General features: G+C 41.1%; 3 protein-coding genes across 4 annotated transcripts; 1 reads left to right on the top strand and 2 right to left on the bottom strand.

Annotated features, from left to right (window-relative positions):
- Positions 1–809: 809 nt before the first annotated feature.
- Positions 810–4,522, bottom strand: LOC105382276 (protein ST7 homolog). 2 transcript variants are annotated; one of them, XM_048623223.1, is made up of 6 exons: positions 3,779–4,522; positions 3,364–3,657; positions 2,869–3,117; positions 2,325–2,521; positions 1,814–1,891; positions 810–906 (listed from the first exon to the last, which is right to left on the bottom strand). In XM_048623223.1, the coding sequence occupies exons 1-6, from the start codon at positions 4,292–4,294 to the stop codon at positions 810–812; spliced, it is 1,431 nt and encodes a 476-aa protein (XP_048479180.1). In that variant the 5' UTR covers positions 4,295–4,522. The 2 variants fall into 2 exon arrangements, with proteins under 2 accessions (XP_048479180.1, XP_048479181.1); XM_048623224.1 differs by having other exon boundaries at positions 1,814–1,888.
- A 195-nt stretch (positions 4,523–4,717) lies between these two features.
- On the top strand, positions 4,718–5,067 carry LOC105382277. The gene has a single exon (XM_011552130.3). The coding sequence runs from the start codon at positions 4,815–4,817 to the stop codon at positions 4,989–4,991; it is 177 nt and encodes a 58-aa protein (XP_011550432.1). The 5' UTR covers positions 4,718–4,814; the 3' UTR covers positions 4,992–5,067.
- Positions 5,068–5,699: 632 nt separating this feature from the next.
- LOC105382278 (proteoglycan Cow) lies at positions 5,700–15,491 on the bottom strand. The gene is made up of 10 exons (XM_038108397.2): positions 15,331–15,491; positions 12,964–13,021; positions 11,639–11,750; positions 10,880–11,219; positions 10,711–10,789; positions 9,111–9,209; positions 8,642–8,743; positions 8,106–8,252; positions 7,161–7,301; positions 5,700–6,866 (listed from the first exon to the last, which is right to left on the bottom strand). Exons 1-10 carry the CDS (start codon positions 15,415–15,417, stop codon positions 6,778–6,780), a joined length of 1,254 nt encoding a protein of 417 aa, XP_037964325.2. The 5' UTR covers positions 15,418–15,491; the 3' UTR covers positions 5,700–6,777.
- Positions 15,492–16,747: the final 1,256 nt, after the last annotated feature.

The following is a 16,747-nucleotide window of genomic DNA, read 5'->3' as shown; positions in this document are numbered from 1 at the left end:
TATTTCATGTTTAAAGTTTCTGATTGTTTTTTAGATTAAATTTCACACTCCATCTACCTACCTAATTAAATGCTATTATGGTTATATTATTACCTAAGTAAACTATTTCATGAGAATTATTCACAGTATTTAAATACATAGTCAAATAGTTAGTATTCATTACTTTAAATATGAGAAGTTTGAAAATTTTGTAAGTACCTACTTACGCCGTATATTTATGTGAATAAGAACTAAAAAAATATTCATTCACTGTGTAATTTCACATTGAAATTCCTACATATAACATATAACACACATTGGAGTCTGTAATCATAAGTAAGATCTAGGCCACGAACGGTTAACAATTTCTGCTGAAAATCATCATCATCGCTTTCCTCATCAAACCACTACTGGCTATTACCAGGCTAAAGTCATCAGTCCAGCGAGCTGGATTTATTGAATAATTTGCGTTCAGTGGCAGTGGCGTGCTTTGGTAGAGAATATAGGTCTAACTAACTGATTGGCTGCGTTTTGATGACCTTGTAGCGACAAAAACACTTATAACATTTTTATAAGCAGTATGGATTGAGCTGAGATTTAGGTGTACAATTATCAAAAGTCGAACTATTGATTAAACATTACAATATGATGAAAAATACTGTTGGATACACGGAAGAAAACATTACTTAATACATTAAGCTATCAACAAAGGAAACACTATTTCACTGGAGCTCAACTCTCAGAACTTAACTGTCTTTCACTTAAGCACAACTTAGTTCAATCGATTTACACTGTTTAGTAAGACCCACATTAGGCTTAGTTCTATTGTTCTAAATAGTAACTAGCATCTGTAGTAGCTTCCCTGGATGCATCTCTCTGGCCGCGCGCGCCGCAGCCGCCGCCGCCGCCGCGCATGGCTCAGGCCATCTGCAATACATAGTATACTTTATATGGTTGGTTCGATGGACAAATGGTATTCAAATTGTGATAAAGTGGATGCTACATGGAGGATGATGCCACTTTAATATACACTCACGGGCAATGAAAAGGTTCCACTGAGAAAAGCACCAAATTACTTCTAAACGAAAAAAGCTAGCTTAATGCCGTCTTCTGCAACATTGAAGTACATTTTACAGAGCATCAGGATATTACCAACTAAAATAGGTAATTTTTGTTTCAATTTTAAATGAAATCTTTGAAAAAATTTGAATCGTTTGTTGACGGCATTTTGTGAGTGGAACTTTTTCATTGCCCGGCAGTGTAGTGGATTTTACTAAAAACAGTATTTATTTTTATTTAAAGCTAAAGTAATCTAAGGGCGCCTTCAAATTAGTCGCTAATTGTCGCGCGGAAGCAGCGCTGCTGCAGCGCTACAGCCGCGCTGCTGTCAAAATCCATATAAATTTTGTAATTTAAAAGATGCGCGACTGCAGCGTTAATAATTTATACTGCTTCCGCGCGACAATTAGCGACTAATTTGAAGGCGCCCTAAAGCTTATAAATTCCTTGTTCATTTTATTATTAACTTTTCAGAAATCATAATTTACATGCTCAGCATAGTCAGCATGACGTCAAGTTTAAGCATTAATAAATAATCGGTTTGTTGGAATCTTCAATAACTCTAAGGACACTCAAATATCTCAAAATAGTTTGAACATCAAAATCAATTACTTAAATTAAAATTGCAATAAAAATTAACCTATTATAATAGAATAGAATAGAATACTACTTTATTGACTTAAAAAAAATTTACACAAATAACAATTTACAATATAACGCAATAGACGGACTTATAATATTATATTATAATTGTAGAAATTGTGTATTAAATTACCTATGTGCTGCGAGTGCCAGAGCGGCCGTCAGCGTGCACAGCGCGGCCGCGGCCGGGAGCAGCGCCGGCGCACGCCTTCTGGGGACAATACTGGGTTAGCAACATGTCAGGAGCCGCTACATGGGTTCGTTATCGACGTAGATAAACGTCACTATATCGCGATTCCCCATAAAACCGCTGCTGTGATTGGTGGAACGCATCAAACGAGTTTATTGGCGTCGATAACGGACCTGTGTAGCGGCCAGGTAAGAAATAAACTCCAATGCATAAGTTTTCCATTGCGAGATCTAACTGGTGATGAACAAATTTCGGTCATGTCTCTAAGCTACTTATTTACCTAAAGGTTACATGGACCACATTTTCTTAGCAACACAGCCGCCTTTGATTAAATAACATACTGTAATAATTTATGTTTAAAAAAACTACACAGCAAAGCTAATCTACAGTTAGTTGTAGTCAATAGTAAATCCAGTGTACAACTTTTACAGCCAATGACAAAAATCGCACCCACCTCGGGAACACAGACAGCGAATGCTGCGGCGGCAACAGCTCCCTATCCGCGCAGGCCGTGCACGACGGGTACGGGTGGAACAGAGCCGCGCGCGCGCCGCACGCCGCCGTCTCGGCCAATAGGCGCAGCGCTCCCGGCACGCTGCGCCAATGGCGGAGGTGGAAGAACGCGTAGGCTACGGCCTCGCTGTCGCCGCGCTGTGGGATTGGTGGGAAAGTAAATTTGGTGGATTGGTGGTTAAAAATTGGTATTCTGGGACACTGAGACATTATCCCTAGGGCAGGGTCAAGCTCTAGACTATTTATGTCTGTTTGGTTTGTCTGCAAAACAGGGTTGCTAGAGTAGCGAAAATAATAGGCATATCATAACAATACAGTAAGCAAGTAAGATATACATTCTGTGTAAAAAGTATCGGGACTTTATCAATAAAACACAAAATGTTTGTTATTCATCCAAATTTATTATACAGGGCTCATTTCAGATTCCTCTCTCTATAACCGTGGCTGGCAAACACTGAAAAACAAAACACAATGCTAACGCTCACCTTAAGCAAATGTTCCGGCGGCAATGTCAGCGCTCTCAACTCCAGCAAATAATCCGGTACATGTGGGTTGAACTCCACGGCTCGCCGCATTGCCTCGGCCGCGGCACATTCGGCCGCGCGCGCGGCGCCGGCGCCCGGCGGACCGGCCGAGGCAGCGATGGAGGCGGCGCGAGCCCGGAGTAGGGCCGCTGTGTAGCAGATTGTCGCTGACTTGGGGAGGCTGATGTCGTCGTAGCGGGCTAGGACTGCCTGTATAAATTGAGTTACTGTTGAAATAATATATTTGAGAAAGTAAAACAGTATTTTCTGAATATTAGGACATCATGATAAATATGATGATTGTAGAAGACACATTTTTTAGTCAATGGCAGTTTCTTTGTTAAAGATAAAGCTCTTGAAAATCATAGTATTTTAGTTCTTCAACAGACATAATGCATTGTTTATCTGTAGTTGTGCATGTAGAAATAAATACTCTTTATTTTAATGAACCCTCACCTGCACATCAGCATAAGCCTTCTGTTCCAGCAGCACCTCAATCAAATTCTCATGCAGCGCCAAAGCTGTAAGTGCTGGTGGTGCATCTCTAGCTAGTTCCCGGAACATTCTAGTGGCATCCTTCAGTCTGCCAAGCCTTCTGGCACACATGGCCAGTCTTCTCTTAACATGGGCGAGCACCGCTGCATCCCTCTTGGCTCGGTCGGCGGCTGCAGAGTTGTTGTTGGCAACTGCAGAGGAAGTCTTACAAGCAGCTTCTGCGCAGCGTAGGGCGCGGCGAAGCACGCGTTCAGCCTGGAATTTAAAAGCATAGGTGGTATAAGTAGAATTGGGTGAATAATAAGCCTTCAAGGGGGCACTTTATTACTTCATAACTTGAAATGTTAATAATGTTATGTTATAAGCGTCAAATCACCTCCTGCACAGTGGGTGCATCTTCTTCTGCCAGTAACAGCAATGCAGGGGCACACTCAGGGTTGATGGAGAGAGCAGTCCTTGCCGCCGCCACCCTTGCGCCCGGAGAGCGCTCCCGCCACGCGCGCGCCATGCACGCCTCCACGCCCTCCTCGCCGCCCTCCCCCGCGCCGCCCGCGCCCCCCGCGCAGAACCACGACTGGTGCTCCTGAGCTGACAGATTCATGTCGTAGTATGTCAGCGGCGCGCGGCCCTCCGCCCACAGCCGCGCGTATTCCGCCCCCCGCAGCAGCGACAGCGGGTTCCGCCACACTTTACATTCAGCCGCACTCTCCCCGTTCGACCCGCTTCCCAGCCACGGACCTATGGACACCTGCTCGATGAAAGATGTGCCGTACTTGCGGAAATACCACCACTCGAATATGAGAATCAGTCCGGATATTAAGGACGATGTGCCAGTCAAAGCCACGTAGAATTTGGGCGTGAGAGCGCTCAGGAAGGATGAGGAGTCCCACATATTGATGCTGTCTTTGTAAAACTGTGGAAGACGAATATTTTCGGCGCGACACTATGACATCATAATAAAAAATAATTCCACCAACTAGATACTGGATTCAGTTGGACAAGTTTTTGACTCGTATATAATGTCGACGCTTCGGTATTTAGGTAGATTTTATTTAATTAATGTTTCAAATCTACAAAACAATAACAAAAATCGCCGACAGCAAGCGACGAAAATCAATGATCGTTGACATATGTCAAATAGAGCACACATATTAAATGCCAGGTTAACCTGTGAATACTTACACCATTACACTGATCAACTTGATTGAATGGATCAAGTGCATAAAACAGTCGCGCTACGATCGATGGTTAGTATGCGTAGGGTACTTTACGATTCTGTGTTCTAAATGTCACGTTAGTCTGTGCTTACGTCAGATTTCATTGATTTGTCAAAATTTGCAAGGTCGATTCGTCTGCGAACGACTAGATTTTTACGTAACTCTCCAGGTTTTTAGTTAAAACTCTTGGAGAAGATGCTGGGGCGCCTTGGGAAGAAGCACTTGGAGATGGCCACGTCCTTCGTGACGTCGGCAGCTGGCTTCGGCGGCACGGCCTTCCTCGGACTGCTGTACTTCACTGACTGGAAGGTGTTCGTAACTTACATCCCGATCTACAACACCAAGTTCCCTAAAGAAGAAGAGAAGAAGTGATTCTTTACTAGTGAATTTAACTTATTGTGGCTCCCTAGCATGTTACGTGTATTATAAGTTGTATAGTTCAAAATCATACTTGTGTATTTTCTTTCATATCCCTAGGAAGATTTGTGTGAGTTTGTCCTCTTACACTATGTTCTTTCCAGTGTCTTAAACTGTGGTAAATGACTAAATAGTAAAAATTTATGAAGAATCATGTTGTATAATATACATAGTATTTCATAATCATCACTTTTGCTGTTAATGAGAAATTAAATTTTTAGAGGTTATTTTTCTTTCAATATTATGCAAAATTTTCAAATAATCCCTACTATCTTAGATTTTCACCTTTATTCCTTAAAATAATGTTATCAAGTTAATCTGCAGGCACTAAAAGTATAAATCAAGCTGTATACCTGGTATAGGCATGAAGCCTTGATACTGACGGAGCTTATTTTCCTCACTGATGATGATGGTATTACTGCATAAGTCATGAATTTTATTGATGTTAACACTGATGGTAGGTATAACCGAAAGAGTAAGATTGGTTGACACAGACATGTGTTGGGTATCTCGCTGTCCAGATCTTACCAGCTTCATTATCCGAAACAGTCACTGCATGCCCTGCAGCATATGACTGTAGCTAAGCTATAAATTACGAATTCGCGGCTGTTGTAGTCATGTAGGAAAGGTTCACTGCAATCACTCCACATATTAAACAAAGTATTTAGGCTATTATTTATTAAGTACTTGTTCCATTACAATTAAAAAAGTGCAAATAATTTCCTAGCTAGTGTGTGATGTTGTATCTTACAACCGACTTTTTATGCCTAAACACTAGACAATAGTACAATATTTACTCAAATAACATAACTATTTATTACATAAACCTAGTTCTCTGCAATGTAACAGATGCTGTAACATGTAATACATAGTCCATAATAATAATATCAACAAAAGATACACCAACAGACACTAATCACTACACTACTATTAAGACTACTATTCTAAGTAAATATCAAAATTCATAAGCTTTCAAACACAACGAACCTTAGACACTGAACTCAGTACATTTGAGTAGTAGGGGTCACTCTGGCTTAACATTTCTTTCGATCATAACATAGGGGTCATTGTTACATATTATGTCCAGACATTAAAGATGCACTAAACTATAAATCATAGCCACACAGAAACAAGTGTTATTTATTATCAATGTTTCAGAAACATAATATAATAATTAATTAACCAACTTTTTACTCATAGCTTGTGGACGGGTTAAAAACTTGAAACTCAAATATTAGGCCGAAGATATTCAAGATAAAATGGAATAGATAAACGATATAACTAGTCACACGCAACTATAAGTTGGAATTAAAGCTATTGTAAATATTTCCACTAACATTCTTATAAGGGAAGCAGGGATAAATATGAATCTATCTATTGCATAGGTATTTGACTATCGGAAAGGAAGTATGGCACCTTTTTAACATAGCATAAGAGCGCAATCTATTATTAAGTATATCCTTATTCTAGATCAAGACACAGTTACAATACAAACAACATCCTTCCAAGATCTCTCATTCAATAAATAACTTCAAATGTTGGAAACAAATTACTCACTAGTTATCTACTTATTTGAAGACACATCACTTGGTTATGACGAAATTAAACAGTCGATTATTAAATTCAAAATATTTCGCCACCTCCCGCTAATTAACTGCAGAGAACAAATGCAACGCGCGCCTTTCGATTTTCAAATGTTGGCGCGAACAGGAAGTAGCCACATAGGTTGTATTCCTGGAACTCAGTAAAGGAGTTCCGAGTCTCCACTTCCGGCCGCGGCGTCCTCGTCATCTGTCGGCGCGCCCAGCTCCTCCGCCGGGCCATCCTCTCCTGGATAACAAATAAAATAGGTAACGTATTATTACCCGCTAACTTACTATAATTAGGTAAGTTTAGTAAGAAAAATAAGGCAAGTAGAATGCACTATGCTTTTAGGCCTTGCATTGCATCCTAATGTTACTTTATACACCTAAAGAAACTGTAGGTATTTTAGATCCTTTCAGAATGCGTCAAGTTTATGATGCGACGCTAATCGAGATAAAAGTTATCTACTTATTGCGTGCTTTCATCCCTTCACGAGTGGTTTGTGCAGTAGCTAGGTGTACAAGTGAGCACACAACGCACCTGGACAATGCGCCTTGCCCCGCGTGCGGCTGCCGGGGCGCTCCTGTCCGTGAGTGTCCACGCACCAACACACTCTCAGCGCCGAGTGACATTGCCGCGGTAAGTAGAAGCCTTGAGCGTCGCAGCGAGGGACGTAGGCACCTGGGGATAAAAGGTACGAGTGTAAAATATGCAGGAATGTGTACACAACCCGCGAACGACCTAGTACATGCTAGTTACCTTATTCTTTATATATTTACCTGGTTGCGGCGGGAATTGGCGAGCCAGCGTGGCGCAAGGTCGATCGGCCCGGCGCAGGCACCACACAACCCGCGAACGACCTATTACACCACCAGCATGATCTATACCTGGCTGCGGCGGGTGTTGACGCGCGAGCGTGGCGCAAGGTCGGTCGGCCCGGCGCAGACAGCCGCACCAATACATAATTAAACATAGAATAACCAACGTTACCTGGCTGAGGCGGGTGCTGGCGAGCCAGCGTGGCGCAAGGTCGGTCGGCCCGGCGCTGGCAGCCGCACCAGGCGGCCCGCTAACGACCTTGTACATAACCCACAGCATGCTCCTTACTTTTTATTTATTTATTTACCTGGTTGCGGCGGGTGTTGGCGAGCCAGCGTGGCACAAGGTCGATCGGCCCGGCGCAGGCAGCCGCACCAGGCGACCCACGAACACCGAGTAGCTATACTACCTAATAATACCAACGTTACCGGGTTGAGGTGGGTGCTGGCGAGCCAGCGTGGCACAAGGTCGGTCGGCCCGGCGCAGGCAGCCGCACCAATACATAATTAAACCTAGAATATTCAACGTTACCAGGTTGCGGCGGGTGTTGGCGAGCCAGCGTGGCGCAAGGTCGATCGGCCCGGCGCAGGCAGCCGCACCAGGCGGCCCGCTAACGACCTAGTACATAACCCCCAACATGCTCGTTACCTTTATTTATTCAGTTACCTGGTTGCGGCGGGTGTTGGCGAGCCAGCGTGGCGCAAGGTCGGTCGGCCCGGCGCAGGCAGCCGCACCAGGCGGCGCGCGACACGCCGGCGCCGTCGCCGCAGCGGGACAGGAACGGGCGCAGGCAGCGCTCGCGGTCGTCGTGCCCTGAAGGAAGAAGGTGGTTTTATCAAGGCCTAGAATCTTAACTTCATACGAGTATATTCAGTGTGTTGCAAAAGTGGTAAGTACCTAAGAATGCCACTAGAAATTCTAATCCCTACTCTCGGGGAAGGCACAGAGCAGAGTCAGCGCACCCTGGAGTCGATCCCCGGTGTTCCAGACGTTCCAGCTGAGCTTTTACATTACAATTAAAACATAATTGTGGTTCTCCATATAAACTTTGTTGGTCACGTGACTTTTTTCGATAAAAAGTCTGATGACGAAATTTTATTTACCATCATTAGCCAATAATGGTTCCCTTCTCTGCACATGATGACTTACCTAGATAGGTCTCAAGATTTCCGGCCCAGCATATGTGTGATAATGAAACTTACTTAGAGCATAGAGGTTGTCAGCCGACAGCAGTCCGTCGCCGTCCGTGTCCAGGTGGGAGAACATCCAGCGCACCTCGGGCAGGCAACCCTCAGGGAATGAACCTGGAATATGGAAGAGAGAATATTATCATCATTTCAATTTATTTAACTATTACTTAAGAAAGTCAACGAATGCTTTAAATTTACTGTCCAATATACAAAGTATATTTCACTATTTATTAATTTAAGAGAAAGCTCTAAACTATAAAATCGAGATTAATTTATATTTTTTTCTAAAATTTATTTCAAATTTCCTACATAAATGTAAACATTTCAAAATTTTATTTTACAAAAAAAAAGTTTCACGGAAAATATTCTAAAGTCGATTATAAACTGACGGGATTTTAAGCTTTTGATCTGCCAACGTGTGGACCTCTTTAGTTATTAAATTTCACCCTACGGTTAACAAACAAGAGCGCCAAGTACGTACCATCTTCAGGCGGCGGCACAGCCCTGGCTTGTTCCATCAGCACGTTGAACCAGTCCAGCAGACGAGACGCCATCGAGTCCATCTCGCACCCAGCGCCTTCTGTAGACACATTGTAATTAGTATCTTATTGTTATGTTACATTATCAACCTCTAGGCCGGAATACCTACCTAGCATAGGACTTTTGAAATCTTTTGTGCTAAGCATCCAGGTTATAGGTAAGTACTAACAATAACAACATACTTATTTGCAGCAGGTTGAATGAAAAATAAAATGCTTTGATTAAGCTAATAATACCTACATAAAATTTTACAGTATGTAATAAAAGTAAAAAACGTTTATACAGGGTTATTGGTAAGTAGACCGGATCCTTTCAGGAGGTGATAGGGGAAGGCATTTCCAGTCAATTGAACCCAATATTGCATTATCCGAAACTTAACCATTTCTAAGATATTTAGTATTTCAGTTTTTTTGCCAAAATTTCATGTTTAAAACCGGAAATAAAAAAAACTAGCCACTTTTCAATATTTCTTTTGGTTGTATTGCATAAGTAACACCTTAATAAACTAATTAAAATAATCAAATGTGCACTATTCGACTTAAATTAGACACAATACTTCAAAATAGTTACACATTTTTTAAAAATGTTCAAAACGTAAAAACAAATAAATTGAATTAAAAAAGAATTTCATATGACATTTTTTTGTGCACTTCAGCTTAAAAACATTGTCAACTTATAAGCTTTCAAATAAGATATTTCAATATCAAATCGATTTAGGTATCACCAAGATATGGCCAAAACAACCAGAGAAAGCGGAGAAAACTCAACAGGGGTTTCCATACTAAAGTCAACAGGACTGAAAACAATCACACTTTTTGCCTTTAAATTGGCCTAATTTTGTTAGTTTTTCTGTTGAATTTTGTCTGCCTGTGCTGGTTGTTTTGGTCATATCTTGGTGATACCTAAATCGATTTAATATTGAAATATCTTATTTGAAACCTTATTAGTTGACAATGTTTTTAAGCTGAAGTGCACAAAAAATGTCGTATGAAATTCTTTTTTAATTTAAATTATTTGTTTTTGTGTTTTGAACATTTTTTTTCAAATATGTCACTATTTTGAAGTATTCTGTCTAATTTAAGTAGAATAATGCACATTTGATTATTTTAATAAGTTTATTAAGGTGTTACTTATGAAATACAACCAAAAAAAATATTGAAATATTACTAGTTTTTTTTATTTTCGGTTTTAAACATAAATTTTTGGCAAAAAAATTAAAAAAACTTAAATATTAAATATCTTAGAAATGGTTAAGTTTCGGATAATGCATTATAGGGCTTAATCGACTGGAAATACCTTCTTCTATCACCTCCTGAAAGGATCCGGTCTACTTACCAATAACCCTGTATACATTCATTTAAATTGTTTAAGTAGGTACATTTGTGATGTGGCTGCAAGTTCCACACTAGGCGAACCTGTATCCTGGAACTTAGGCTTAAGATATCTAAGTTAAGTAAAGTTATTTAAACAATTTAAATTTACATTATCAAAATACTAAAAACACAAGTTAAACATCTTCTATCCTTATCCTTATTCCTTACCATTATCTAACTGTGCTTTCTCCTTGACCGGCAACACTTCATTGTGGTTCATTTCAACGCGATGACGACGAGATGTGTCCTGAAATATTAAAAAAAACATAATTAGTTAATTATTTACGTTTTTATACTACAAGTAGGATAGCATATCCCATTTTTAAAAGATACTTACATGAACATACTGGCGATACTTGTCATGTTTCCGTCTTTGCGTCCTTCTCGGCTTGGCCCTCGCTCTCGCCTTCTCGCACGGGCAGAACCCGCGACAAGCCAGCGTGACCGGCGGCCGGGCCCTTCTCACACAGTTATGTAGATCCAGTCGACATAAGGAAGAGTAGGTGCGGTTGTCAGACCCGCACAGGAAGCCCCCGCTGACCCCTGCGTTGTTGGAGCCACATCCCACGCAACGGGTTGGTCGTGATTCTGCGTCTAATTCGTCCTCTCGGCGGTCGTACCAGACGTCGTCTTCTGATATTGTGTTGTCCGCGCCCGGCTCTGGCAGGTCTGGCTCGCTGGAATAGAGAGGTTGTTAGGTGGTGGTAATAATTACACTGACGAGAATTGGAGGATTATAAATAAGCAGTATTAGCTACGAGTTCCTCATTTATTGAAGGATGCATAATATTGTAGAACACATAGGGCGGATTCCCTTCAAATAAGCGCCTGATCTGATGTTAACTTCACTCAATAGGATAGGTATACTCTTCAGCCAGGGCATATCCCTGGCTATATTAAGAGTATACATATATTAAGAGTATCATAGTATATCCTATATATTGTGAAACACTATCTATGTAAGAATACAACCCAAATACAACCGAGCATCTGCATGGCACCCTCGGATCGAAGAAGTCGAAGATGATTAAACATGCAGATTCTTTCCCATGGACAAATATCACTCTAAATACCTCTCCAATACCCTCACACTCACCGGTCAGGTATGGGCGGCGTGACCTTGTCCTTGGGCACGCAGAGGGCTCGCGCGCCGCGCCACACGGCACACACGGAGTGCGCCTCGCAAGCCACGCCGCTGCATAGGGCATCTGGAAGGGGAGATTGATGTTAGAATCGTATACAGAAAGAAAGCACTAATAAGCGCAAAATAAGGAAAAATATCCGTCACTAGCTTAATTTCTATATATTATGAGTATGACCTTAGAATCGTTGCTAATATATATATGGAAATCGTACACAACCGAACATTAGCAAATCAACAATCCTGAAGCAACATTGCTTATCTGTCAAAACTGCCATATTATTTGTATGGATCGGACCAAAGGGATCGATAGATAAGCGATACTGCTGAAGGATTGTTCATTTCTAATGTGTAGGTGGTGGTAAGGCAGCTGGGACTAAGACCGGAGCAGGCACTCAGGACTGAAGTGAGTGGACACTTGAGAGTATGTATTAAGGAAAGGGCAGGAGTGTATAGATACATGAGAGTAAGTAAACTAGTTACATAAGCAAGAATGAGAATAAGTACCTACGTTTGAACCTACGAATATGGCGGTACCTACATATAGTAGGTTACATTTATGTATACATAGGTCTCAATCTCTATAAACAAAAGCTTTGAACTTATACGAAATAGATACTTATACCTACTAACGAATCAACTTGCTAATCGCATTAAGCTGATAAGTGATATCCCGAATATTACCTACCTACCTATGAGCAGGGAGTCGGTAGAGGTAGGTATAAGTAGATACCATAGCCATGAGGTTTTTAATCAGCTAATGGAAAAGAAACAGTAACCGAATATGCAGACCACACTCCACAATCCCATTTTCCATTTAAAATTCTCGTATTGTTAGAGAGGTACTTCTGCAGGTATTATTCAAACAACAAATCCACATGAGCCGTTTATTTTCAGCTGCGAAATTAAAAGTTAGCGAGGATTTTCGGTAACAATTTCAAACTTTTTCGTTTATAACACAATATTTCTGCGGAGTTGCCAGCTGCCGCATTAAATTAAGCGCTTTCCCGAAGGTGTTTTTGTTGGAAAATAAATGAATTTTAAATAAGCAGGTAAGTACTTTATAAAACGTATTAAAAGACCGTTAGTACTGTGGCGTAAACCGTAAGCTGAAACTATGGGTTGGGCTCGTTTTTCATGGCAAGTACCTAACTAGGTACGATTTACGATTCACGTTAGGTTAGGTTAGGTTCCCCAACCTCATGAGTTATCATCGCACGTTTTCGGTCGGAGGTAACTAGGTAGAGGTACTTACATACCTAAATATAAAATCAACTTACTGTTAGGGTCATACACGTACCGGCGCGGCCGCCTGGCGTGCCCGCGCGCGCTCGCATCCTGAAACCGTAACAAAACAGAATTAGGCAGGATCAACCTACTTACAGATTAGCCGGTAGACACTAATATTACTTCAGTTCGGCTTATGTAAGAGCCATTGATCCGCTGAATTAACCTCGCTTGAACTGAGCCACGCGTGGGTGTAGTGTCGTGTTCTAGAAGAAATCTTGACAGTGAGTTTACTCACAAGACTATTTTTTAAATATTTTCTAAGATTTTTTATTATTTCATAATATTCCTGTTAAAACTAGACAAATACGGGGAAAAATAGATAATAATTATAATAACATGCTATAGACGTATGTACTTATACTATAAGTAGGTACAGATTGTTGTGGTGATCCGTGGTAGAGGCCTCTATGCCTAGCAGCGGAAGATTACGGGTTGATGATGATGAAGTGGAAAATTGGTTACTTACTCAATATTTTTTACACATCGAATTGAGCATAACCACCATAATATTACCCAACCAATGATGGACAAGAAAAGAGCTTCCCAACGACCTTTTACCTACTTATGTCTCCTCGTTATTGATGTTGAGGACTTTTTGTCACTCGTCTTTTGTTGAAGAAAATACAATAGGACGTCCTCTGCCTTATCGTTAATCCATTCGATATTGAGCATCCTGTACCTATAGATATAGGTACTAGACACAAACATGGCAGTCATAGTTTGATCCTATTGCATCTATAGAGGATAGTTACTGAAAGATTCGTGATTGCTCTCAGGTCCAGAATGGTAAATAGGCCTAGCCTTTGAGCTTGTCAGTGAATTTTGATGGGACGAGGTAATTAGGGCTTCATTCAGAGACAGTCACATGACCTAGATCTTCTTTTGAAAACCTTTTAACCTTCCGGACCTTATAGCTACAGGAAAACGCTTAGGTAACTACCTAGTTCTTGTAAAAGGTATGTGTATAGGTAGTATGTTATGTATGATACATATGTTAGAGCCCCAGCCGTATTAATTAAATGTAGCAAATTAAGTAGGTAGTAGGCCCAATACGCATTAATAAAATCAAATGGTATAAAAAGTCCTTGGTTTAATTTCTAAATTTAAAGTCAATAAAATCTTTTAAATTTTAACTAGATACTTACACTATCTATGAAAAATATTTTCCAAATTCCTGCCTACGTATGGGAGCGGGTAAGTAAGAACATAAGTATGTATACGAGTATGTACCAAATTTGTTTTAACTACTTATAATTATAACTGTTCGTCATTTTAAAATAACACTTCAGATTACAGATGCCACCCTTAAAATTCCACACTTTATAAAACAAACCTATCTAATACAGTTATTAAATTCAACAAAGATCCCCAATTCCCAACCCCTATTAACCTGCTTACATACACAAGCGTGTACGGAACCCACGAGACCGATAACATTCTGAAGACATTATTGCGTAAATTAACCAGGTATTAGAGTATATTAGACGATCAACATGACGGTGATTCCATCGTATTAGACGATCATTACGTGAACGTAATTTCCCTGGAGCCTGAGTTTCTGCCTCTAGGGGCTGTAGTTTTCACGAAGGCTGTACCTTATATTATTCGTTAATGTGTAGCCGTATAGGTGAGCTTCTGAAGGTCGTGTGAATAATGTAGCCATTGCGCCTGTGTGGGTATACACAGCCACATTTATATCTAAATAGGTTTTCACGTTAACTCGAATGTACGGTCGACGGGTTAACCGCTAGCTGGTGAATTTATAAGGGCTTTAATTGCGAGTTTCTGGGTGGTTAATTTTCAGTGTTGATTTTAAAAAGGAAAAGTTAAGTAGGAAATTACAAGGGTTGTATTGTGTGACTGTTTTCAGTCCAGTCTGTGAGCCAAAATAAACTTGAGTGTGATAAGAAATACAGTTTAATTTGTCTCAATTATTATCCTACCAGTGTAAACGCTCCCTAAATGCAAGAGTAAGTAGCCAAAAAATATGTGATGACACTGCAGACACATAAATATGTCACATTTGTATTTTATGGCTAAACAATAAATGGGACATCTACAAGCACAATATTTTATGACGGTCCCTTGAGTTAGGGGCTATTTTGCCAGGCCATATCAAGTTGCCTTACCAGACTTTATTGAGGTCATTCCGTCGGATCAAGCCACAAACCTTTCCGCGACCAGCCCAGCCATAAACTAGAATAAAACGAACGAGGTCTGGACACGAGAAAAACCGGGCGAGATCGTCGAACAAACAAAATTCATAATTGGAACGGGAATGTTTTGAAGGGACCGCTATCGATCGGCGTGCTGTGCGAAATTGCTCACTACTCACTAGGATTTTTTCTCGTCCTTACCGTGTTGTCGTCGAATTCGAAGTCCTTGTCGTGGTCCTGCGTGGCGGAGGCCGCCGCGGCGAGGAGCAGGAGCGCGGCTGCGCGCATGGTGGGGCAGGGAGGATACACTAGCGACGCCGCCGTCCGCGCGCCACGCACTGCCTCGGACCTCCGCGGGAGTTGCGCGCGCAACCCCGGTCTCAGACTCTCAACCAGCTCTCTACTCATGTACGGTTTGTACCTTGATGTAGCGCACCGAAATGCACAATACAATGAAACGCCACTTGTGGGCTTTTAGCTTTCAGAGATGAGATGGAGTGGGGAAAAGGTTCGGTGGTTGGAACTGAATGGTACTCGGTTACATAGGTGAATGGTCTGTTGGATTTTAACTGTTTGTAAAGGTGGGTTTTGGTTTAAGTACCTACTTACCTAAAAAAAATGGGCAAGCTTCTTGGCTAGGGTCAAAGATTTAGTTAACTTATAGATAGAAAACATATGTAGGTACTATTTAACGGATGTACCTAGTAGTAGGTAGTTAGCTACTTTAGGTAGTAAGATAAGAATATTGTTAAACCAAAATAAGGTTTTGTAAAAACGCCTCCTGAATTACTGCACTGGCCCCGCCACAACCTGTCGAGACATCGACCATACAATGTATATTATTCAATTAATCTTTGCAGACAGGGTGCCTTTCTAACAATAAATATTACTTTAATTGACATTTAATAATTTGCAAGCTATACCAAACCAACACACCCGAGTAAAATTCTAATGTTGTTTATTTACCCAAGTTAGTTTAAAATCACTTTACTTAGAAGTAGAATGGAGCAACCTACCTACGTTAAGACATAAAGTTTATTGTTTATCATTGAAAGTGACTATTCCACTCAGAATCAATGATTCGCTCAAAACGATGCTATTTAAGGGCCCACAATGGAAGGTCGTCATAAAAAGCGGTCCCATTAAAGTCCACACATCGCATCCCGCTGACCGAGACCGGTCTCCCCCCCCCCCTCCCCTTCCCTTTAGGCCTGCATTGTTACATTTAGTGCATCCATGCAACCGATTATTCATCGATTGTCGATGCATTGTCTCAAAACAATAGCTAGGTATTCGGTATGTGTCTAGAAATAAAAGGTAAAATGTTTGTCCGGTGTTTGTGTGGCATGTTCGGAATCGATAGTCGCGCGCATTTCCAAACGTTGCGTATTTTTGGCGCGCTACTTCCTCCCTAGATTTAAATGTAACGATTTGCGGTTTTCTTTAATAATGTGCAATGGGCATGCACGGTGCATGGAGTGGAATGAATTTATTAATTGGATGTGCAGTGTGCAGTCCCAGCTTAATTTATGTACTGGAGTGTAGCGTTGCGAGCTGCATTTCCATTGCTGGGTTAATGTTTATTAATTGCTCCGTAGCCGCAATTTGGCATGCTGTA

This window comes from Plutella xylostella, chromosome 9 (assembly GCF_932276165.1).
Source record: "Plutella xylostella chromosome 9, ilPluXylo3.1, whole genome shotgun sequence".
In the NCBI taxonomy this organism is placed as follows: domain Eukaryota; kingdom Metazoa; phylum Arthropoda; class Insecta; order Lepidoptera; family Plutellidae; genus Plutella; species Plutella xylostella.
This window is presented reverse-complemented; position numbering and strand designations above follow the sequence as displayed.

Bases quoted from the DNA above. Each gene is read 5' to 3' on its own strand.
- LOC105382277 (XM_011552130.3), top strand. From the start codon at position 4,815: ATGCTGGGGCGCCTTGGGAAGAAGCACTTGGAGATGGCCACGTCCTTC.
- LOC105382276 (XM_048623223.1), bottom strand. From the start codon at position 4,294: ATGTGGGACTCCTCATCCTTCCTGAGCGCTCTCACGCCCAAATTCTAC. The intron at 3,658-3,778 runs GTGATTTGACGC...TTTAAATTCCAG, and splicing joins ATGCACCCACTGTGCAGGAG to GCTGAACGCGTGCTTCGCCG. The intron at 907-1,813 runs GTAATTTAATAC...TATGTATTGCAG, and splicing joins CTGGCACTCGCAGCACATAG to ATGGCCTGAGCCATGCGCGG.
- LOC105382278 (XM_038108397.2), bottom strand. From the start codon at position 15,417: ATGCGCGCAGCCGCGCTCCTGCTCCTCGCCGCGGCGGCCTCCGCCACG. The intron at 8,744-9,110 runs GTACGTACTTGG...TCCATATTCCAG, and splicing joins TGTGCCGCCGCCTGAAGATG to GTTCATTCCCTGAGGGTTGC. The intron at 7,302-8,105 runs GTAACTGAATAA...TTTTATCCCCAG, and splicing joins CCAACACCCGCCGCAACCAG to GTGCCTACGTCCCTCGCTGC.